This window comes from Borostomias antarcticus (assembly GCF_949987555.1).
Source record: "Borostomias antarcticus genome assembly, chromosome: 1".
NCBI lineage: Eukaryota > Metazoa > Chordata > Actinopteri > Stomiiformes > Stomiidae > Borostomias > Borostomias antarcticus.
Window position 1 is genome coordinate 17,616,416 of NC_140234.1, and position 25,681 is coordinate 17,642,096.

The 25,681-nt window shown below is 47.0% G+C and overlaps 1 protein-coding gene across 1 annotated transcript; it reads left to right on the forward strand.

Annotated features, from left to right (window-relative positions):
* Positions 1-10,748: 10,748 nt before the first annotated feature.
* LOC311314135 (uncharacterized protein) lies at positions 10,749-24,632 on the forward strand (the record flags this gene model as incomplete). Its single annotated transcript, XM_084444469.1, has 21 exons — positions 10,749-10,879; positions 11,510-11,810; positions 11,954-12,040; positions 12,189-12,296; positions 12,502-12,668; positions 12,765-13,242; positions 13,380-13,610; positions 13,983-14,106; positions 14,333-14,805; positions 15,693-16,129; positions 17,471-17,483; positions 19,155-19,408; positions 19,801-20,092; positions 20,302-20,544; positions 21,255-21,570; positions 21,681-21,853; positions 22,017-22,247; positions 23,198-23,321; positions 23,449-23,642; positions 23,731-24,009; positions 24,204-24,632. Exons 1-21 carry the CDS (start codon positions 10,755-10,757, stop codon positions 24,630-24,632), a joined length of 5,079 nt encoding a protein of 1,692 aa, XP_084300595.1. The 5' UTR covers positions 10,749-10,754.
* Between the last annotated feature and the right edge of the window lie 1,049 nt (positions 24,633-25,681).

The window sequence follows — 25,681 nt, forward strand, 5'->3', positions numbered from 1 at the left end:
TCAGGATGTGGAGTCCCGAATGTAACCGGTCAGGACATTTATCTCCCACTCAGGTCAGCTCTGTGTATAGTAGCCCTCCACACAAGGTTAAGTTTCCTCTCAATGCTGATCCAGATTGTGACCTCAGTCAGGTTCCCTCTGTGTATCATGACTTGGCTGAGGTCTTCAGTAAGTCACAAGCTGCCGCGTTACCACCACATAGACCTTATGACTGTGCTATTGAGTTGTTATCAGGAGCCACGCCGCCCAGAGGCCGGCTATACCCATTGTCAGTTCCTGAGACCAAGGCCATGGAGGACTACATCAACGTGTCAGTAAAGAACGGTTTGATTACACCTTCCACCTCTCCTATGTCTGCAGGATTCTTTTTTGTACCTAAGAAGGACGGGGGCTTGCGCCCATGTATCGACTATCGAGCATTGAACAAAATAACTATTAAGAACAAGTACCCCTTGCCACTAATGTCCACTGCCTATGATCTGCTCCGTGGTTCCACTATTTTCACCCGACTGGATTTACGCAATGCCTATCATCTAGTCCGAATCAGAAAGGGTGATGAATGGAAGACTGCTTTTAGCACCCCTAGTGGACACTACGAATATTCAGTCATGCCTTTCGGTTTGTCCAATGCCCCAGCAGTGTTCCAAGCACTAGTAAATGATGTCTTGAGGGAGTACATCAATCGGTTTGTGTTTGTCTATCTGGATGATGTGTTAATTTTTTCCAAGTCTCTTGAAGAACACCAGAAACAGGTCCGACTGGTCCTCCAGAAGCTGCTTGACCATCAGCTGTTTGTAAAGCAGGAGAAGTGTGAGTTCCATGTGCCTAGAACTACTTATCTGGGACTGGTGATCTCTCCTGCTGGAGTCGCGATGGACACTGGGCGGGTTCAGGCCGTGGTCAACTGGCCGGTCCCGTCGACATTGAGACAGGTACAGAGTTTCCTGGGGTTTTCTAACTTTTTCAGACGTTTTATCAGAAACTTCAGTTCTGTTGCAGCACCCCTCACTGCATTGACCCGTGGAGCCCCTGCCAGAGTGAAATGGACTTCTGAGACCCAGAGGGCGTTTGAGGACCTCAAGGCCCGATTCACCACAGCTCCCATTCTCGCTCACCCAGATCCTACCCTCCCCTTTGTCGTTGAGGTGGATGCCTCCAACACTGGGGTAGGAGCTGTCCTCTCCCAAAGAGCTGAGGCCGACAAGAAGACTCATCCATGTGCTTTCTTTTCTCGTAAACTCAGCCCCACGGAGAGGAACTACGACGCTGGAGACCGAGAACTACTAGCCATCAAACAGGCCTTGGAGGAATGGAGACATTGGCTGGAGGGCGCGTACCATCCGTTCCAAGTCATCACCGACCACAAGAACCTCCAATACCTCCGGGAGGCTCGGCGCCTGAATCCAAGACAAGCCAGGTGGGCCCTGTTCTTTTCCCGTTTCAATTTCATTGTGACTTTCCGACCAGGAAGCAAGAACGTGAAAGCTGATGCATTATCACGTCAATTTGACACGGATGTCACTGACTCTTTGCCTGAGAGCATCATACCCCCCAGGTGCATTGTGGGCCAGGTCATTCTTGCCTTGGAGGAGACAGTCCAGCGGGCCCAACAGGTGGAGCCCGGTCCGGGAGGGGGCCCCCCCAACTGCCTGTATGTTCCTCTCGAGGTCCGTCCTGACGTCCTGCGGTGGGGCCATGACTCACCTGTGGCAGGTCATCCCGGAACTGCCCGGACAGCCGAGCTCATCAGCCGTCGCTTCTGGTGGCCACGCCTGAGGGCTGATGTGGAGGAGTACGTCCACGCCTGTACCATCTGTGCTGCTCAGAAGGCGAGTAATCAGGCTCCTGCTGGACATTTGCTTCCACTACCAGTGCCACATAGACCATGGTCACACATCTCTATGGACTTCATTACTGGCCTACCGCCATCGGCAGGTAACACTGTTATTTTTGTCATTGTGGACCGTTTTTCTAAAGCAGCACATTTTGTTCCACTGCCCAAGCTGCCCTCGGCAAAGGAGACTGCGGACCTAGTAGTCCGTGAAGTGGTCAGGTATCATGGTGTACCCAGTGACATAGTATCGGACAGAGGTCCACAGTTCGCGTCCAAGTACTGGAAAGCTTTTTGGTCCCTGTTTGAGACTGCAGTTAGTCTGTCCTCAGGTCATCACCTGCAAAGCAATGGCCAGACTGAGCGGGTAAATCAAGAGCTGGAGACCTACCTGCGTTGCATGGTCTCCTCCAACCCAGAGTCCTGGAGCCAGAGGCTGGTGTGGGCGGAGATAACCCACAACCAATTGAGAAGCTCGTCCACTGGCATGTCACCATTTGAAGCCCAGTTGGGGTACGTTCCCCCATTTTTTCCCTGTCAGCAGGCTGAGTCAGCGGTGCCGTCAGCTGATGCGTCAATGGCCAGATGCCGTCGGGCATGGGACAAGGCCCGCTCTGCTCTTATCCGCACGTCTGACCGCCACCGCTCCCAGGCCAACCGCCGTAGGCGACCCACGCCCACGTTTCATCCTGGGCAGAAGGTGTGGCTTTCCACCAGGAATCTACCCCTGCGCACGAAGACCAAGTTCACACCCCGGTTCATTGGGCCGTTCGTGGTGGTAGGGAGGGTCAATCCCGTGGCATATAAACTGCGCTTGCCTAGGTCTCTTCGGGTGAATCCTGTTTTTCATGTGTCCCTGTTGAAGCCTTTCTCAAGCTCTCCCTTATCTCGCCCCGTCCCACTCCCTCCTCCTCCTCGTATTGTTGCAGGTGGCCCTGTGTACACGGTTCGTCGGCTGCTGGATTCTCGCCGGGTGGGTCGCGGTCTTCAATATCTGGTTGATTGGGAGGGCTACGGCCCGGAGGAGCGATCCTGGGTTCCCTCTCGCTGGGTGCTGTGCCCGACCCTCATCCGTGACTTCCACCGGGAGAATCCACGCCTGCCGGGGCCACCTGGTGGTGGCCGTAGAGGGGGGGGTACTGTCAGGACTGGAGTGCCGGCCATACCCACAGGAGCCAACAGAGGGCGCCGAGGCCTCCGGTCTCGGACAATTGACTGATCATTACCTGTGATTTACCACACCTGTGTCAGTTTGGGTGTGTGGCCTATTTAAACCCCAGTGATCTGATATTCTGTGCTGGATCTTGAATTATGCTGCCGGGAGTTGTACTGGTGAGGTTTTGGTTTCTCTTTGCTCTTTGAGCTGGATTGTTATTTTGACTTCTGATTTTTGTTATTAAAGCCCTCTGATTTTTGCTCCACACCGTTGTCCGCAATTGCACTTTTTCAAGCCCGTTGTGACATTATGCACTTTTACTTTAGTACTGGTCATGCTCCTAGATGCTTGTTTAGAAAAAAGACACACTTATAATTACAGGAACTCGAGGGTCTTTTATTATCCACACGGCAGTGATACACACAAATACACATGAGAATGAGCATCAACACACTACCCAACACACACACACACGCATCTGCAGTTGCCGGTGGAATTTATCCTCTGCATTCTTCCCATCCAAGCTGTCCTCCTCCAGGGGCCAGTCAGGAGTAGCAGGAAACCTCATCAGTGGCGCCCAGGGACCATGTCCAAGTGCTCAGTCCAAGTCCTGGTCAGGGACCGGACTGAAGAACATCTGTTCTTCTGAATGTTTTTCATATTGGGGTTCTACTGTATGTAGAGGGAACACAAGTGATGCCCATGCGGGAATCAAACCCAGGACCTTCTTGCGAGGCGACGGTGTAACACACCGAGCCACCATGCCACCCATGAGCAATTTGGGGTTCAGTGTCTTGCTCAAGGACACTTCGGCACACTGCCACACACACTGCTGGCCAGCCAAGTCTCACTAATTTTTGCTCCCGAGGATAGGAATATTAATCTATTGAATTACTCTCCACTGAACGATTTTCTTCATTTTCGTCATGGACAAAGCGACAATTAAACCCATGTATTTCAATTGAATTTGTTGTGCACAGAACACATTTTAAACCAATGCATTAGAATGGATTGGAATGATTGCAATGGATTGGAGGTATTTCCTCAGAATCATTTGGATCATTATGATATTAGCTACCTATATGTTTAAACAAATAGTTCTAGTTGAATGATGAATTCTCTCACTCAAAGAGTTCGAACAGGCTGGATTTATATGGTGCACAGCTCACCCGATGTTCTAATTAGTTCTCTTTCACTTCGATCTCTGTGTAGTCTGGTCAATTATAGGTAAGGCAAGTGAATATAGTCTTGGTTTTTGTCTTGTTTATCTAAACATGTCCAAATTTTAATCTTCACGTAAGGTATTATGAGGATAAATAATATTGCATATCAAGACTGATCTCACCGTTCTCAACTGATCTCACCGTTCTCACTGCTGAGTCATATACAGGAAATAAATATGGTAATAAATATATATATATTAGACTTGATGTGATAGCTATGTTTATAAGGTGGATTACTTTCGGGTCTCAAACATTTTAATCATTCAATTTAGCTGTTAAGAATGAAATCGGGTGCAGCTCCAGACCTCGAGACCCTCGCACAAACCTAGATATGCAGCTGTTGTGCCGAAAAACGTCTGACCTGTGGGGCAGTCGGCGTTCCATAGAAATACATGGGTTAAACTTTTGTCCAGTCCAGAGCGAAATTGTTATGAAATACGCTCTGTGTAGAGCGATTCAAGAGATTACATTTCTTTTTCTGGAACGAAAAGTTGTGATATACGGTTGTGCTGGCACACCTTCCGATCCCCATCCGGCCTCTATACCTCCAGAGCTACAGGCAAAACCAAACTTGCACATCAATAGAATTATAACCATTTATTTGGAATTTATCATTCAACTGAACATGGAAACTGAATCCAGGTGACATGGATAGGGTCGATGTTGGAACTGCATAGTCTGACTACAGGGGTTCCACAAGGGTCTGTCCTGGGTCCTCTCCTTTTTTCCCTTTACACTATATCTCTGGGCTCTGTCATTCACTTGCATGGCTTCTCCTATCACTGCTATGCTATGCCAATGACACCCAACTGGTCCTGTCATTTCTCCCTTCTGATACACAAGTGGAGACACGCATAGCTTGGCTGACATCTCGGAGTGGATGACGACACATCACCTCAAGCTCAATCTGGACAAGACTGAGCTGCTGTTCCTCCCGGGGAAGGGCTGCCCGCACCGGGACCTGGCCATCACCATTGAAGACACAGTGGTGACACTGACTCGGACTGCGAGGAATCTGGGTCTGACCGTGGAAGACCAACTGTCGTTCTCCGCACATACTGTATCACATCCGACACGCTCCTGCAGATTCATGCTCTACAACATCAGGAGGATTCACCCTTTCCATGTTACTGACTCAAAAGTAAAGTCTTGTTAAATGTTACTGATACTGCAGTATGGTGTGACTCTGTTCCATTCCATGAATAGTGCAGTGCAAAAATGTATGTATGTATGTATGTATGTATGTAATGTGATGTCTTTGGCATCTGGAAGGCCTGCAGTCATCTTGGAGAGGGTGTCTTTTGCAGCCAGGGTCTTCTGCATACCCCTTCAAGTGTGGGTAGTAAAGTCCCATAAGGACAGTCATTTGACATAGTGTTTTTGAAACTGGACAGTATTTTGTTGCCAGCACAGCGTGTACAATGAACATTAATATTCTTGTCGTCCTTAGTTGACACAAACTCAAACTATAAAAAGTAACTACGTAATAAAGTAACTAGTAATATAACTTAGCTACTTTTAAAATCAAGTAATCACTAAAGTAACACAATTACTTTTTAAAGGAGTAATCAGTAATCAGATTACTCTTTCAAGGTAACTGTTTTAGAAAAAAGATGCGCATGAGTTCTGGCAAGAAGTAGCCTAGTACATTGGCTTTTCCTACGTTAAATGCAATTATTGTCAGTCGCTTTGGATAAAAGCATCTTCTAAATGACTGTAATGTAATTTAATACTACCTGATATTTCGACCTGCTGCCATCAGTGCTCGGGTTGTTTACATGATACTGGGCGCGTCTGCTTGCTTGCATCCATGAATATCCGATGCAATGACGTTCCATGTGTCCGAAAACCATTTAATCATTCCCTATGTTGTTCACTATATGTGTAACACTACATAGGGAATAGGGAGTGAGCGAACCATTTCAAACACATCTCTAGTCAGCTCCTTTAGCTAGCTTGCTCGTCCTGATGCCATGTTCCATATGAGAACACTCTGCTGGCTAGCTAGTTAGTTAGCTACAGTAGCTTACTGTGTTAAACCTCTCCTTGTCCCGATACCTTGTTCCATATGAGTTAACAGACATAGACCTGACGTCAGTTACAGAGATAGATACTGTAGATAGATAGGCTGTTGGTAATAAATTAAATTACAACCAGACGGAGAACAAGGAGTTTGAGAACAAGGTAAGCTCATCTAATGTGCCAGATGAGCTACAGCAATGGGTCAATGAGTAGTATTACTTCTCCCTCAATGGGCATGAGAGTGGTGGTGCGGAATGACGCAGACGGTGCGTTGAGATCCCGCGGGTCAGGTTACTACTCCCAAGGGCTCACCCCACCCCCTCCCCTGCCCTCCCTCACTCCATCCCCCCGCCTTTCACACCCCCCCCTCCCCTCCCCCACCCCCCTTTCCCTCGTTACAGTACAGTGCTGTCAAGATATTGGCCGCGCCTGCTTGTATGGCTGCTTGTCGAGGCTGGCTGCCTGTATGGTAATTCCCTCCCCCCTCCCCTCCCCTGGTATTGTATTTTGTATGTCATAATTGCCTGTATTTTGTATGTTGTATTGCATTTTGTATGTCGCTCTTTCTTCCTTTTTATGTGTTATTTGTATTGTGAAGCACTTTGTGCATTCTTGCTGTGAAAGGCGCTATATAAATAAAGTTTACTTACTTACTTACTTACTTACTCCCATCTGTATGTGCTGCCCCACATGATTATGATTCATGGTGACTAGTAGTTCTCTTGACTATAATGTTGAATACACTTATTGTCTTAAGTCACTTTGGATAAAGGAGTCTCCTAAATGACTGTATTGTAGTGTATTAACACATTAAAAAAAAAAGTTTAAAACAAATGCATACTGTTACAACTACTGTACCACAGTCTCTGTATGTAGGCTCTGTCTGTCTGTCTGTCTGTCTGTCTGTCTGTCTGTCTGTCTGTCTGTCTGTCTGCCCGTCCACCCCCCCTCTTTCCTCCCGTCCATCCTCAGAGGACAGTTTTGATACCGTCACCATCTCAGTGTTTTCCACTCTCAACCGGTTTTCATTACCGCCAAATCTAACCCCCTCTGACAGCAGAGCATCCTGGGAGATTTTGTTAGGTAGTGTACTAACTGAGCTTGGACATTGACGCGTGAGCCTATTAACTGCGCCGCAACACACCTCTCCTTCCGTATCTCTCTCACTCTCCTCTCTGTCAGGTCCTCCCTCTATCTCACATAGGGACACATTATTATATTTACAGATTTTCTCCTCGGGGATCATTAAAGTACTATCTCTCTATCTATCTATCTATCATTACTGTGAAGCAAGGCCAACTGTAGCCTGGGGTGGCACAACACAACTCTTTCAACCTCTTCTCTCTCTCTCTCTCTCTCTCTCTCTCTCTTTATCCTCCATAAAGCATAGCCTGCAGGGCTGGTGCTAATGATGTGTTCCTAAGCACCAAAGCATATTATCCCACACACTGGGGTCTAATGAGTCATTAATCTGTTGGATTAAAGATGCCCAACCCCACTGAGAGGCCATGCCAGTCAGGGAAAGAGCTGGATTCCAGACAAGTAACATTCATCCCATAATGTACATGACCGCCACTGGAGGTTTGTAGTCCTGAAAATGTGCTAGAAGAGCAAAATATGTTTTTTTGTTTTTTTCTGTTTTCCTTTTTTTCATATTACAAAAATTTAAGTTGTGAAGAATGCATTCAAGTACAACAAACTAAATAGTCAGGATCACTAAATTGGCAATTTTTGTCATCAAAAGCCATGTTCTGTGAGAAATGTGAACAGCTCAGAATCTTTGAAGCCATTTTTCTCTGCTTAGTGATTTCAGATGTACATTCACAGAAATCATATTCTTCAAATATGTGCAGATTTCAATGCATAGTACATCATTTGTAAGCTTGCAATTGATACTTTCATAATCTGTAAAAAAAAAAAAAAAAAAAAACCTTGGCAGACATCAGGACCAAACCTCCAGTGGCAGTAGTAGAGTACTGTAGCTCACAATCCTTGTCATCTTTAGTAAGTCGGTATTCTAGTGTTGGGAATGGATCAAAGAGCAAAGCCACGTGTCATTTTTTGACTTCTCCACCAGAACAACCACCTGGACCCCCACCAGTCCGGGTTCAAGACTGGCCACTCGACAGAGACCGGGCTCCTTGCAGTGACTGAGTCAGTGCATGCCGTGAGAGTACGGAGAGAACTCTCTCTTCTGTCTTGATACTCCTAGACCTGTCAGCAGCATTTGATACGGTAGACCACCAGATCCTCCTCTCCACCCTCGAGGAGAAAGGCGTCGCTGGCTCTGTATATTCCTTGTTTGCATCCTACCTGACGGGCCATTCCTACCAGGTGAAATTGAGAGGGTGGATGTCGGAACCGCATAGTCTGACTACAGGGGTTCCACAAGGGTCTGTCCTGGGTCCTCTCCTTTTTTCCCCTTCACACTACATCTCTGAGGTCTGTCATTCGTTTGAATAGCTTCTCCTATCACTGCTACGCCGATGACACCAAACTGGTCCTGCCATTTCCCCCTTTTGATACACAAGTGGAGACACGCATTACTGGGTGCTTGAAGACACAGTGGTGATGCCAACTCGGACTGCGAGGAATCTGGGTGTGACCCTGGATGACCAACTGTCGTTCTCCGCACATATGACATCCATCACACAGTCTTGCAGATTCCTGCTCTACAATATCAGGAGGATTCACCCTTCACCGGTGCAGGTGCTTATCCAGGCCCTTGTCATCTCCCGCCTGGACTACTGCAACTCCCTCCTTGCTGGGGCCCCGGCGTCAGCCATTAAACCCCTGGAACTTGTCCAGAAAGCTGCTGCTCGCCTGGTGTTGAACCACTCCAAGTTCTCCCACACAACCTTCTCCGTTCCCTACACTGGCTCCCAGTAGCAGATCATATCCAGTTTAAAACTCTGGTACTAGCCTACAGGGCAATGAAAGGAACAGCTCCCTCCTACCTCCAGACCATGGTCAAACCCTACACCACCTCCAGACCACTACGCTCTGCTACCTCGGGGCGACTGGTTGCCCCGTCTCTCCGAGGCCCCTGCGGTCAATCGACACGGTCACGGCTCTTCTCCCCCACAGTGGTGGAATGAACTGCCCACTGACGTCAGGACAGCAGAGTCGCCCATCTTTTATTGCAGGCTCAAACTCATCTCTTCAAGAAGTACTACCACGATTCTCCCTCTTAAGCGCCTATTATATTTTTTTATTGCTATTCTTGCACTTTGCCTTCAGCACTAGATTATGTTATTAGTCACTTGTTTTAGAACGAGATGCAGCTGTGAATTCTGGTAAGTAGTAGTACATTGGATTTTCCTACATTAAATGCAATTATTTTAAGTTGCTTTGGATAAAAGTGTCAGCTTAATGACTGTAATGGAATGTCATGTAATAACTGGCTACAGTACCATAAGATTACCCCCTCAACTCTGTGTGTGTGTGTGTGTATGTGTGTGTGCGTGCGTGCGTGTGTGCATGCGCGTGTGTGCGTGTGTGCGTGTGTGTGTGTGTGTGTGTGTGTGTGCGTGAGGAAGGTAGAGAGAGAGAGAGGAGTGAGAGAGGGCAGTTGGTAGGCACTTGTCTACAGGGAGGTGAGCAGGGGGTCCACTGTCTCTTCACATCACTGAAGGATCAGTGGGGCCCACTCAGGCAGAATAGTGTTTGGCTGTGAAAAACAGCCCGTGTCGCTTTCCATTATGGTCAGGTATGCATCTCTTCCTGTTATTGCCTCTACCTGCTGTGAACCTAGCGACTGCTGTCTTTCCGTCAATGAGCGTCCACGGGGAGATGGGATATTTAACAGGAGGTGATGGGATGCAGGAGGCACATATAAAGGGCAGGGTTGGGCATGACCCATCAAGAGTGGGAGGGTGTGGGTTGCGGGTGTGATGTGTTTCTGTAGGTGCTATACTGTAGCTCAGAGGGTATATGGTATTTCACTATGTTTGCGACAGATACTGTAGGTGTGTGTTGTGGCAGACAAGCTCTGTTTGGTTATGGAATACAGTAATGGTAAGGTACTGGTAACTGAACTGGTTAAATAATGTACCGTATTAGTTGGAAATTGAGTGTATACAATACTTCCTCTAAGGCTTTCACTATTAATCATTGTCTGTTACGCAGGGTTTAAAGTAGGTTAATTAAGAAAATTATATTCTAGCCCTTTGATTGGGTCATTGGGTTGCATACTCTGGGGTTGTGATTGGTTGGACTTTAGGGTATGACCAAGCTGGTGGTGAGATATAGTTTCATGTAAATAAAACACTTTACACATAATTGTATTCACAGTATGTGATACACCAAGCATTTGGTGCCTGAAATAGTATTGGATTCTGTGTTTATGTGTTAATGTGTATTGTGTGAGGCTGTACTAAAGAGAATGCAGCTTCTTAAGTCTGAGCCGGAAGGGTCCACGCTAGGGCTTCTGGGTTCAATTGTGCTGTGCTGGGGGCTCCTCACCCCGGTCCGGGCCCAGACGCAGACCCTGGCCCAGCATTGCAGTCTGATCCCAGGCTCCATGTCCCTCCCGGTGCTGCAGAGGCCCGGGGACGTCACCCTGGGGGGCCTCTTCTCTCTCCATGACACGGTGGTGGATCCAGACCTGGCCTTCACCTCCCAGCCTGCAGCCACACGCTGTGCCGGGTGAGTGGCATCATCTCCTAGTCCACGGATGTCATGGATTCTAGTCACAACCCTGGGGGAGCCAGATATACTGATATACGGATGTCGTAGCATTTAGTTAACACACACACACGTACACACAGACATACACCAGCCCACTCCCGGCTTTAGGCCTGGGCCATAGCAAACACACACCAGTATTTGCCATGTCTCTCCTATGATGCTTTTTTAGCCTCTCTTACTCTGAAATGTAATTTAATGTAATGTACTGCTTTATAAATGTTCTTAGCCGGTAGACAAACATACTCCAGGAGCTTGCTTGATCGCCTTGTTGAGAGGGGTCAGGGAAGAATTTTTTTTCAGCTCACTTATCTGGCCCCCAGGTGATTACTGTTTTTTTGCTTCCCTCTGGAATATGTAGAGGTGGGTCGTATGCTCACCTCCCTTGTTCTCTGTAAAGCGCATTGTGTTGCCTCTGGGTATGAAATGCGCTATACAAATAAAGCTTTGATTGATTGATTTGCATTTGGTGATCTAGCCAGGTGTTACTGTTGTGGTTAGATTGATACATATGGATGGGTATAGATATTAATTCCTCCTCCTCCTCCTCCTCCTCTCCCGCTTCTCCACATCATCCTGCTTCTCTTCCAGGTTTAACTTCCGGACGTTCCGCTGGATGCAGACAATGATCTTTGCCATCGAAGAGATCAACAGAGATGGCAGTCTGCTGCCCAACATTACCCTGGGCTATAAGATCTATGACTCGTGCAGTACGCCTTACCATGCTCTCAGAGCTGCCATGGAACTAATGGGGGGAGAGGAGGATGAGGGCGGGGGGATGAGAGGGCAGGGTGGCTCCTGTGCTGGTTCTGTACCTGTGGTGATCGGAGATGGAGGATCAACTCAGTCTCTGGTCGTGGCTCGCTTCCTGGGCGTCTTCCATGTGCCACAGGTACTGTAGGCTTTGTCTCTATCTCTCTGCCCCTTTCTCTCTGTCTCTCATGTCTCTCTGTCTGAGACCCTAGAGTGTGAATAAATTAAAATGTAGAATTTGTTGGAGCTGTGATTTATCGTCAAGGCTTCTGTCTTTCTTAGGTGAGTTATTTCTCCAGCTATGCAAGTCTCAGTAACAAGGTTGAGTTCCCTGCCTTCCTCAGGACCATGCCCAGTGACTTCTTCCAGGTCAGAGCCCCGGAGCTTGCCTTCCCTCCACGCCTTAGAGCCTCCAGACTAAGACACTTTAGAGCTTGTGTTTAGTCTCATCGTATCTCCATCTGTCTCATTATATCTCTGTCACTGTTTCTGTTTCTCTCTCCCTCTCTCTCTCCAGGTGGATGCTCTGGTGCAGCTCGTCAAACACTTTGGCTGGACCTGGGTGGGTGTGGTTGCTGGGGATGATGCATACGGGCGAGGAGGGGCCAAGACCTTCACTGAGGAGGTGAGTCATGTGACTCTATTGGTAACAACACTGGGGTAGAATTAGACTCTTGCCCCACGATTCCTACAAGAGTGAACATTGATAGAGTTTAAATTGCCGCTCAGCCAGGAAAACATCCATTTCAATTTTATTTGATAAACTGATGACATTCACAAAAGTATTTTGTACAAGAGGATCTTCTAAATGGCAATCATTATCATATCAGGTCCAGAAGCTGGGCACCTGTGTGGCTCTCCATGAGATCATCCCAAAGGACCATGCAGGGGAAGCCATGGCTGCCATTGTGGCCCGTATTCATTCCTCCCAGGCTCGGGTGATTCTGGTGTTTGCCCTGGAGCAGGATGCTGGAGCTCTGTTCGAGGAAGCCCTCAGGTAGCACCTCTTTCTTCCAACTGTGGATGATTTTAGTTAGCATTCAATTAGTTATACAGAGTATCATGCCATTTTACTATTAGTATTTCTTTCCAGGCAGGGGCTGACAGGGATCCAGTGGCTGGCCAGCGAGGCCTGGAGCACAGCCTCAGTCCTCTCCACCCCCAGCCGGTATCAGCCCATCCTCCAGGGCTCCCTGGGCTTCGCCATCCGCCGGGCGCACATCCCCAGGCTGCAGGACTTCCTCCTGCGCCTGCACCCCTCCAGCCCAGACACCCCCCAGGACCCCTTCCTGCCCCCCTTCTGGGAGGCGTTGTTTGGCTGCAGCCTGGGCCAGACTGGGGGTCAGGGGAACCGTCAGGGGAACAGTAAGCCTCGGTGTTCTGGAGCTGAGCAGCTGGGCAGCGTGAGGAGCATCTACTCTGACGTGTCCCAGCTGAGGATCTCCTATAATGTGTACAAGGCTGTGTATGCCGTCGCCCACGCATTGAAGGCTATGGGGAGATGTGAGGCAGGCAGGGGGGCGTTTCCTCAGCAGGCCTGTGCAGGCACAGATAGCATGCAGCCTTGGCAGGTACAGTACTTACCACTGGGAGCTCTGGCACTTTTTATTCGAAGAGCACCATTTACAAAGCCTAGTTTTGCTGAGTTGATTATAATAGCCTCCTTTTTAACACCATATAGTCCCTTCCCTTCTCGATCTCTCCATAGTTGCTGCATTACCTGAAGCATGTGAGCTTCTCCAACTCATTTGGTGATGAGACCAAGTTGGATGTGAATGGGGACCCGGTGGCCATGTATGACCTGGTGAACTGGCAGCAGAGGGCTGATGGCCAGGTGGAGTTTGTCACCGTGGGCATGTTTGACCAGACAAACAGCTTGAGCAGGAAGAATCTGCAGATCCAGGAGAGGGACATCGTATGGAATGGCAACCAAAACACAGTAGGTTTGAGTAGTTTCAACTTACAAGAAATACGCTTACCCCATTAAAAAAGTTGTGTGATCCTTTTTATTGCTATATAACTACAGGTACATGTACTGTGTATATATATACACATTTATATATATATATATATAAATATATATACACATATATTTATATATATATATATATATATTTATATATTTATTTATATATTTATTTATTTTTTGCAACTACAATAACTGTGAGATAGACTTGACAAGAATGGGATTTGGGCGAAAAGGGTTTAACTATCACCTGTCCTACATCATTTTTCTAATATTGCACCTTATCTATTGTTATCTATTGAATGGTCCACTCTGACCTGTGTAGTGTGTCTCTCTGCCTCTCAGACTCCCCTCTCAGTGTGCAGCAGCAGCTTCCTCCCAGGCACCCGGAAGGCGATCAGACCTAACTTCCCTATCTGCTGCTTTGACTGTTTGGTCTGTACAGCTGGGGAGATTAGCAATCACACAGGTGATTCCCCCTTTTCCTTGGAACATCGCTAACCGGACGCTGGCAGCAGCTATGTAGAGAAGCACATATTTTGATCTATCCAATCATGTCATCTCAGAGGTTACCTCAAAGAGGGAAGGATGCATTTTTAGAGAATTCAAACAAGGCCATGGCTCTGTTCAAATGCCAGATAGACTGAGGGATCCCAGAAGCCCATGTCTCTGACTTCATGTCTTCTCTCCCTCAGATGCCATTGAGTGCGAGCGCTGTCTGCCAGAGTTCTGGTCCAATGCTGAGCGCTCTGCCTGCATCCCGAAGCAGGTGGAATTCCTGTCCTACAGCGACACCATGGGCATAACCCTGCTAGCTGTGGCCCTGCTGGGGTCCTGCTGCACCGCCACGGTCATCCTCATTTTCGCCCACAACAGAACCACCCCCATCGTCAGGGCCAACAACTCTGAGCTGAGCTTCCTGCTGCTCTTTTCCTTGACCCTGTGTTTTCTGTGTTCTCTCACCTTCATTGGCCGGCCCTCTGAGTGGTCCTGTATGCTGCGCCACACTGCGTTTGGGATCACCTTTGTCCTCTGCATCTCTTGTATTCTGGGGAAAACTATAGTGGTACTGATGGCTTTCAGGACCACCCTTCCAGGCAGTGCTGTGATGGAGTGGTTTGGTCCCTCCCAACAGAAAGCCATCATCATCGTCTGTACACTGGTTCAGGTAAGAAAGTGATGTAAGCTGCCCATGACAGAGATTTGAGATAGTGGTGAGGTCAAGGGAATAGAGAGCTGTACGGACTATTACCTACCTACTTCCCATGGACACAGATCAATCATGTTTTTACAATTGCAGGACATTAGCTGTTACCCACCTCTTCAGTCATTACTGCACCACTGTCTGTCTCGAACAAGCATAGATTTTTGTTGATTAAAGGTATTAATAATGAATAATTATTACGAATTAGTAGGATTTGTCAGTTGTGTTTTGACTTTTTCCCTGCTCCTTCCCCACTCCCCCTAACCGCTGTTGCCAAGTCAGACAGATTTTCACATTTTCACATATCTGCACGTCAGCGAGAAATGAGCAACATCCCACACACTAATAACACCACAGAGCTCAACTGATCCACAAGCACAGATAGGCTTTTCTCCCGTTTCTAACAGAGAACAAGCCAACTCTGTCACTCTTCATCCTCATCCTCTGCTTCAGTGTTCGCCAGTGGGTGAATGCCAACCCCAGATTAACTCTCGTTTTTTAACAAGCTTTGTCAGTTTGGCATTTTGCCTCGCTATATTTTGGTATTTTAGGCTCTGGATCTATCATTATCTTAGCTTCTTACTTTGAGTCAGTTTGATTGCACTCTCCACAGATATGGCATTTATACCCCCCACCACCCCGTCCCGAATAATGAACAACAACAAAATACAGCCAGACGTAGGGGCCTCTGTTGATAAACACACCATCAATGATTCTAGTGAGGCCTAAGTGATTATTTTTGTATGACTCCATAGTCCATACTTCATTTTTTAGGAAAATCCTACTAAGTAATCGCATATCAGGGTTGGATCACAAATGTTGATGGACCACGCCTGTCTCCTCCCCCCCAGGTGGTGATCTGTGCTGTGTGGCTGGCTGTGGCCCCGCCCACCCCGCGCAGACTAGTGAGTCGAGAGACCGCCCAGGTCATCCTTCTGTGTGACGAGGGCTCTGCCCTAGGCTTCTCCCTGGTCCTGGGCTACATCGGTCTGCTGGCCTCCATCTGCCTCCTCCTGGCCTTCCTGGCCAGGAAACTCCCAGATAAATTCAACGATGCCAAGCTCATCACCTTCAGCATGCTGATCTTCTTTGCCGTATGGGTGGCCTTCGTCCCAGCCTATGTCAGCTCGCCAGGGAAGTACTCCACATCCACAGAGGTGTTTGCCATCCTGGGCTCCAGCTACGGCCTGCTGGTCTGCCTCTTCACCCCCAAGTGTTACATCATTCTGATGAGGCCAGACAAAAACACAAAGAAACACCTCATGGCCAAGTCAGCAGCCGACAAGAGGTTCTAGTCTATTGACATGACTCTCAAATGCATGCTGACATTCACTTTCTACTGTGGAAATATACAGACCTTCAAGGTAATGACTCCTGTTCTGGAGTCTTTAATTACATGGCTTTATAGTGATTTTTGCATAATATAAAATAATAGGAATCCTGGCCCTTTTTTCATAAATAAAATTATATAAAATAGTTAAGTTTGAATTGCTTTGATTTAGGATTCTAGGACTCATCGTTATCATGCACCTCTTACTATTAACCAGAGGAGGGTGCTGTTGTGCCATTGTTCTTTCCCTTCAATCCTGACATGTTAACCTATAAATATGCCGTCTGTAACTTCTACCTACGCTAGGTAATCGGAATTTAACAACACCAAGTTTTTTTTTTACGTGTGGTTTAGTGAAGAACGATAGTGATCCAAGGGATGTGATTGGCTGCAACCTGCCTTCCCTCCAGGCCCTGCACTCCACCCCAGTCACAGTCTCTTCGCACCACTCCCCTCTGGCGGGAGGCTGTGGTCCATCAGGGCCAAGACCTCACGCCATAGAGACAGCTGCCTCCTCACGGCCACCCGCCTCATCAACAAGGCTCGTGTCCCCCTCTGACTCTAACCTCCCCCCCTACCCACACCCCTGACTCCGTCACCCAAGGGCGCAGCCATCATTTCAGAAGTGAGGGAGGCAGATTGTTCAGGCGTAACACAAAATCAATATGTATTTCAGATAAACAGATTGTAATTGAATCACAGGGCTTTCGAGCGCCAAAACTAATGGCATAGATAAGTTCACTGTTTTTCCAATAAAATCATAACCACAAACTCATCGCATTCATTAGAAATAAACCAACTTGGTCTCCATCTGCTGTAGCTTATTATATCAGTCGCACTCACTGCCTTTCTTTCTTTTTGGCCCAAGAAAATTATATCCCATAACAGCTAAAAACTAGGTTTTGATATCTTGCCATGACCGTCAGAGCTGCCTGCTGAATGAATGTCCAACTTCGCACCGCTGCCAAGATTAAGCCCTTTATCTCTCCCCCAGATCTAGAAACAGTCATTCACTCGTTCATCACATCTAGACTAGATTACTGCAACTCTCAAGACTCAACTACTGGGACTCGGCCCTGTCCCACCTGCAGCTAGTCCTAAAAGCTGCTGCTCGACTTTTAACAGGCACCAAGAAACGTGACCACATTACCCCTGTCCTTGCCTCCCTCCCCTGGCTCTGGGTACCAGTGCGCACAGGATAGAATTTAAGGTTCTTCTCTTCGTCTACAAATCACTCAATGGCAAAGCCCTCTCCTATATCTCAGACCTTCTCACCCCTTACTCTTGTGTGACCCTTAGATCGGCCAACCAGGTGCTACTTACAGTACGGAAGGCCAATCTCAAGCACAGGGGCTATCGTGCTTTTGCTGTTGCAGCCCCCAAACTGTGGAACAGTATCCCTACCTCAATCAGATTTGCCCTCTCGATAGAGTCCATTAAATCCCAGCTCAAAACTTAGATTTATTCTCTAGCGTTTCCTGATTCATCCTGACCTGAACTCTGTGCAATTTGTTGTCTGTTCCATGTTGTGCAAACTGTTGTCTGTTCCATGTTTCTATGTGTCCTAACTGTCACTTGTAAAGCACATTGGTTGACTTGTGTCATGTTTAAATGTGTATATTTAAATGTGTAAATATATATAAATACATAAGATTGATGTGTACGATAAATACATACGATTGAATGTAGCCTACTGTACATACTGTAGGACACACCACATTTATTCACATCACGCCACACACTAAACATCACGTACAAGTTACACCTGGCACACTCACTGCATACTGTAACTGTACACTGACCACACTCCATTTTGTAATGTTTTTATTTTTGCATTCGTATTTTAGGCTACTACTCTTGCACTGTCCTGCCTCTGCACTGTTTCATCTCATCCCTGCACCCTGTCCAATGTTGTCTCCATGTTATATGCACCATTGACCAAAGCACATTTCTGACTGAATTTTGCATAAGAACATTTTTGTATATCCATGATTCTTCAAGGCAGTCGAACAGGGGCTTCAGGGAGCATTTTTCATTTTGTTTTAATGGGAGGCACAGCTGAGTATTATCGATGGAAGGAGATGCCGTGTTTCTGAATAATATTATTATTCATTGATCCATTGGATCCTTGTGGGATGTACACAGAGAATACAGTAGACTACTGTAGGACCTAGAATTGACTCTTCGGAGACCCCAGGGGGCAGGGAGGCAGAGGAGGATGAAAGATTGCCAATCTGCACTGAAAAGGTTTTGTCTTGTAGGTGGGACGTGAAACAATTAAAGGCAGTTCCATGAATGCAACCCCATGATTTAGTCGTGAAATATGAATTTATTGACACCAGCACTGAGGTCCAGCTGTATTCAAAACTGTGAGCACTGTGGGGACAAGATTTGACTTTTTAATGAGAGACTGAACCATGTTAACATAAAATAAATAGAAAAAAACACATGTTTAAAATAGGATGGAACATAACCAGTACCAATCCATCTCCTGATAATTGACAGAATGCTATGCCCAGGATGTCAAAAGCCTCTTTCAGGAGCATATTGTAACAAGTTACACCACACACCCCTTCTCCTTTCAAATGAACCCCATCCTTCCAATCTGTCTTACCTGCCCCCCCTGCTGCTGCATACCCCCTAGTGGCCGTGGGTTGTTATCTAGCCAGGGGCAAATTGATCCCTATATCAGTTGAACATCCATCCTCCCCTCTCTCTCTCTCTCCCTCTCTTTCTCTCTCTCTACCTCTCTATCTTTCACTCTGACAGTAGGACACCCCAAGCATCTCTTTCTTTCTGTACTCACTTCAATACAAGGCTTCTTTCACAGTTGTGTGGAGTTGTGTGGAGTATATGCTTTCAGGAGTGGGGAAGGTGAACGTTTGATTCTTATAGTGTAAGTCTCTCTGCCTAACTGTGTCTGATGAATATTAATCCTATCAAAAGGTGCTGTGTTGCTCCACCTCTGTGTGATGGTTCTCAGCCTCTCTCCCTCCTGGACTCTCCCCAGGTGATGTGCCTTTCTGTCTGGCTGTGGTTGCTGGGCTGCCTCCCTGATCTCATCCAGGTGCTGGGGCTGGATGGAGGGGGGCACTGCCAGCTGATGGCTAAGCCCGCCTCAGGCAGCATTTATCGGGCAGGAGATGTGGTCATCGGGGGCCTTTTCGCTGTCCATGTGGGAGCACCGGAGCCTGAGAAGGAGTTTAGGAGCGGGGAGAGCAATGCTACCTGTACAATGTAAGTGGTTTCTCTCTTTTTTCTCAAATTTGATCCTCCTTTCACTTTTTTCCTCCAATGTGCCTTCATTTGTGTAACCGAGTGAATCGGGAGTCCTCGTAAACCTTTGTGGAGTGAGTGTAATCTACCCAGGTAGTGCAGCTGGTGAAACTCACTCCCCTACTATATGAAGGATGTAACGACCCTGCTGATAGGTATATCTCACTTGGCATAGTTGTTAGCACATCCGACTTTTGAGCACAAGGTTGCAGCTTCACGTCCCACCCTGGACAATCCCTTAACATGGGTCCAACGAAGGAAACACAATGCAGACGAGAGTACTACCGTTACACTTGCATACTGTAGTAACACGATCTCTTCCTCTCACCCCATAATGTTCTCCCCTGCTCCAGTTTCTACCAGCGTGGGTACCGCTGGCTCCAGACCATGATCTTTGCTGTGGAGGAGGTGAACCGTAACCCTGCTCTCCTGCCAAACCTCACCCTAGGCTACCTGGCAGCCGACTCCTGCGACTCCGAGAGCACCGCCCTGGGGCTAGCCCTGGACATGGTGACTGGGCAGGAGGCTTCTGTATCGGGCACAGACTGTGGCACAGCCCCTGAGGTGCCAGTCATTATCGGAACCGCTAGCTCCTCACCCACCATCGTGATGGCACAGACTCTGGGAGTGTTTGACTTACCCATGGTGAGCTGTAGTGGTGTTACAATAAGATGGTATAACTGCTGTAACTGTCAACCTGTGTCTGCTACACTAAATATTCCTCCCTCTCTCCACCTCCCTCTTCTGTAACAATTCTAGTTTGATGCCAATCCTTCTTTTTCGTATTAATTAAAACTCCATGTCTTTGGCCTAAGTGCCCTTTATCACTCCTTCTCTCTCTACCTCTCCCTCAGGTGAGCTACTTTGCCTCCTGTGCTTGTTTGAGTGACAGCAGGAGGTTCCCCTCGTTCTTCCGTACGGTGCCCAGCGATGCCTTCCAGGCGCGCGCCATGGCCAGGCTGCTGGTCCTGATGGGCTGGACCTGGGTGGGCCTGGTGTTTGGGGACGATGACTATGGGAAGTATGGGGTTCAGATGCTGCTGGAGGAGCTCAGGGGATCTGAAGTGTGTGTTGCCTACTCAGAGATCGTCCCCGAGGTACAGTCGGATGATTTGTTTCTGCCCGTCTCAGTCTCTCTATCTGTCTCTGTTTGTGTCTCAGCCTCTCCCTCTGTTTGTCTATACTGTGGCTTTGTCAGTCTGCTCTCTCCCTGTTTGTTTGTTTGTTTATCTCTCTCTCTCTCTCTCTCTCTGTCTTTCTTTCGCCCTCTCCTCTCTCAATTTAACAATCCCCAAGGTCCACTCTCAGAGAAGGATCAGAAGAATTGTTGACACCATTCAAAGGTCGTCCGCCACTGTCGTGGTGACATTCGCCAGCGACAAATATTTAAAGGTGAACGTTATTTTTCCTGATAAACAATGTTTCTGTGTACTTCCATTCATTTGATCTGTTCACAGTTGCCACATATTGTACAAGAGGTCAGATGAAAATAGCAGGGAACACACAAGAAATAGATTCGTTTTTTGCTCTTTTCATGTGTAAGGTCTAGAATCTATATTTGACATATATATATATATATATATATATATATATATATATATATATATATATATATATTTATATATATATATTAGATTTGAGTGTACCCTTCTATCTTCTTCTGACTCAAGCTCTATATATTTTGGCATAGCACCACTGCTGCATGTGCATGTTAATGATCTGCTTGGTGCAGAGCATGTTTTTTTTAGTCCTCACATAAAACTGGTCGATATCTCTACGTCCCTATATTTTGGCCTCCTCTCTGCAGGCTGTTCTGGAGGAGGTGGTCCGTCGGAACATAACAGATAAGCAGTGGATAGCCACTGAGACTTGGGTCACCTACACCACCCTCTCTATCCCCCAGAACCTCCCCTCACTGGTGGGCACTATCGGGTTCGCCCTGCGGAGAGCCGACATCCCCGGCCTGGGACCTTTCCTGACCCGGCTGAAGCCTGGCGGATCTTCCCCATACTATGACCCTTTCCTCAAAGAATTCTGGGAAACGATGTTTGAGTGCTCTCTGGAAGACGGCCCGAGAGTGGCCCCTGTATCAAGGCAACGATGTTCAGGGCTGGAAGTCATAGGTGAGCTAAAACACGAACAGAATTCTGTGATGATCAGAATGATCTTACTTGACTTACTCCTGTGCTTGTTGGGTGTTTTCCTGTGCAAATATAAATGATCATACAAGCAGTCGAGGGAGAGAGTCAGTATGCTGATGTGTCGCAGCTGAGGGGCACCTATAACGTGTATAAAGCTGTGTACGCCATCGCCCACGCCTTGCATGACATGCTGGCCTGCCAACCAGGGCAGGGACCCCTCCCCGATGGCCAGTGTCCCAATATCAGACAGCTGCAGCCTAAAAATGTAAGTTGACCATGCAGGTCAAAACTAAAGAAAAGAGAGCATGAGGCAATATGAAAGATGTAACTAAAGTCACTGTCTTCAATATCATGACATGATGGTTTTAGTGTTTTGAGGAACCTGTGAGTGCTGCAAATTCTGCATCTTGCTACAATCTCTCCTGCAGATCGTCCGGTACCTGAGGGGGGTTAATTTCTCCACACCTATGGGAGAGCCCGTTCACTTCGACCAGAAAGGAGACCCGCCTGCTTCCTATGACATCATAAACTGGCACGTGACCCCACAGGGTAGGGTGGAGTTTGTCCATGTCGGCCATTTTGTGTCCTCTGAGGGATCCGAGGGCCAGTTTCACATGGACATGGAGAGAGTGATGTGGGGTGGGGGCCGAGGACCTGAGGTAAGATTGCTGGAGATGATCTTCACAAAACAGACAGAATTACAAAACAGAAGAAAATGAGGAAAATGTCACTGTCCATAGAGCCCGAATGTGTCTAGATTTTATTTTTTATTATTCTTTTTATTTAACCTTTATTTAACCAGGTATGTCCCATTGAGATTAAAAGCTCTTTTACCAGAGACGCCTGGCCAAGAAGGGCAGCAGTACATGTGTTGTGGTTTCAGACACAACTTAAAACTCACAGTCACGCTCATGGTGCAATACAACAAAAGTGCAATGGGAATACAATCCTATAATCAATTAAAACATTAGATATGATCAATGGTCTCAGATTCCATGGACTTCATAATGCCTTTAAATTAAGTTAAAATAACTAGGTGGCTATTCCAAGCAGATGGTGCAGAAAACATGAAGGCCTTCTTTCCCAACTCAGTCCGAAACAGTCACAAGAAATAAGTCCTGAGACCATAACCCATGAGTGCCATGTTTTAGGGACAGAAAGGCAAATAAATAGCAGTGGAGTCCATGGCCTTACAGATAAAAACATACCAGTGACAAGCCGTCATGTTGACAGAGCAGGCCAATGACTTTGGAGTACAATATACAGTGATGGGTGAGGGCTCTACAGTTTGTCATGAACCTTAACATGCGATGATACACAGTATCCAACATATTAAGACAATGAACTGATGCATTTATGTACAACTGATCAACTTAGTCAAGAACAGGCAAGAATGTCACTTCAACCAGTCTTCGTCTGACATCAAGAGAGAAACAAGACTCGTTCCGAAAATAAAAACCTAACTCCAATTTCAACTTTTTCACCAGATCATGTCTATGAGGCTTAAAAGTGAAAGGGTCATCAATTAAAAGTATTCTAAGTATTTGTATATTATGCTATGATTTGTGATGCTATCAGTGATAATGATGCCAGGATTCCTCTCTCCCAGGTTCCTGTGTCTGTGTGCAGTAACCCCTGCCCCCCTGGCACCTGGAAGGCTGTACAGAAGGGAAAGCCTGTCTGCTGCTACGACTGTCTGCCCTGCGCTGAGGGAGAGATCAGCAACACCACAGGTAATTCTGACTCTAACCTGTGTATCATCATTATACCATTATGATTCCTGATTATGATATTAGAGTCTGTCTCTGGTTCGGACTCTGATTCTAATTAGAACTCCTGATTGTGGCCCGTCTCTCTCAGGGTCGGTGGAGTGCAGCAGGTGTCCTGAGAGGTTCTGGTCCAACCCAGACCACACTGCATGCATCCCTCAGCAGGTGGACTTCCTGTCCTACAGCGACATCATGGGCATTATCCTGTCCATTATCTCTGTTGCCGGGGCAACACTAACAACTGCCACCCTAATAACGTTCTTATGTCACCGACACACGCCACTGGTAGGAACACAAGCTAGTTGTGTGGTGATGTGATGGTATTGAAATCTCTGTGTTTCTCTCATGTCATAAATGACTCTTCTCTGTCTAGGTTCGGGCCAACAACTCAGAGCTGAGCTTCCTGCTCCTGTTGTCACTCAAGCTGTGTTTCCTGTGTGCGCTGGCGTTCATCGGCCGCCCGGAGCCCTGGTCCTGTATGCTGAGACACACCCTGTTTGGGATCAGCTTTGTTCTGTGCATCTCCTGCCTGCTGAGCCGGACTGTGGTGGTTCTGGTGGCATTCCGCTCCACACTTCCTGGAGAGAACCTGATGAAGTACCTGGGTCCGACACAGCAGAGGCTGGGCATCTCCCTCTGCACAATGCTACAGGTAGGTCTGCTGCCAGCTGGGTTGTTTACATGTTCTTATCCTTCACCGGTAAAAAACAAGAGGTGACACACACCCAAAATATGTTTCGCTTGGTGCTGAGTAATGGACAATTTGTGTGATATGCTCCCAATTATCTAATAGCATTCAGTGTCTTCGGGATTATAAAATGCATGCTTGAATCCTCTTGTTAAAAGGTGCTGATCTGTGTGTTCTGGCTGGCCCTGGACCCCCCTCGACCTGCAGAGAGAGGAGTGAGAGGTGACCGAGGGCCCAAGATTGTCCTGGAGTGTTCTATGGGCTCCGTGGTTGGCTTCTCCCTGGTCATGGGATATATCGGCCTGCTGGCCACCATCTGCCTCCTCCTGGCTTTTCTGGCCAGGAAACTCCCAGACAACTTCAACGAGGCCAAACTCATTACCTTCAGCATGCTGATCTTCTGCGCTGTGTGGGTGGCCTTCATCCCAGCTTATGTCAGCTCCCCAGGGAAGTACACAGTTGCTGTGGAGATCTTTGCCATCCTGGCCTCCAGCTACGGCCTGTTGGTCTGCATCTTTGCCCCCAAGTGCTTCATCATCCTGCTGAGGCCTGAGAGGAACACCAAGAAACACATGATGGCTAAATAGCATAGGAAAACCCAGAGACTGCAATTTCTTCTGAAAATGAATAGTGCTTATAATGACTTAATTGAAACTCTTTCAGTTTCAACTTACAATTTGTTTACAAATCTGTAAAAGTAAATGTTGTGTCCTAATACTACTCAAAAGTACTACCCTGTAATTCTTTCAGCAAATGACTTTGTTCCAGCCTTCTATGTGTTGTAAATGCTGTCTTGGAGTATATGAAGTATGTTTATACTGTAAATCTCTGAGAATTATAATAAAGATCACAGCATGTAAGATGATCATAGCTAAAGCTATTTTCTAAGTTAAAAAGGCAATTAGACTTGTAACCAGTTATCGCATGTTAACTAGCTAACATAAGGCCTACTCTATCAAGTTCAAATCTGTGGTCAAGTCTGCCCAACGCAGTGAGAAGGCTATTTTACCTGATAATCCCACGACTCCACCAATCGCACGCCAGCAGCTGTCTCTTCTCACATTGTCCTTATAGTAGCCTATTTGGACTGGGGATCATAGATCATTGTGTATTTCTGCACTTAACATAGGCTACTTAATTATTTTTCACTGCCGTTGTTTTAACGTTTGGAAATACATGGAAGTGAATGCAGCTGACGGCTAACTATAGGGGAGACTGGGGATGGTTGTCACACGGGTTGGTTGTCACAGTGCTTATTACAGCCACACTAGAGGGCGCTGTGACCTCATGTTGATATCAAACATTTGGCCTGACATCCTGCTCCTTCTGCACTTGTCATTTTCTGGAACATACACAAAAGGTTCAGGTGAGGAGATATTTTGTAATTTTTATGGGTCAGAGTAATTTTTCTTGTTGGTATTGTTTTTGTATTAACCCCTTGTAGGTGATTAGTCATTTAAAAATCCAACACTTGTTAAAAAGTCGAAGGTAATAGCTTCGATTTGAGTCAACTTTTAGCTAGCAAGCTAAAACCATGTGGTAGCTAGCTTAAAATGTTTGTCAAGAGGTCAATTGGGGATGGTTGTCTCACTGCTCTTGGGGTTGGTTGTCACACGTGCACATACAGTGAAACTGG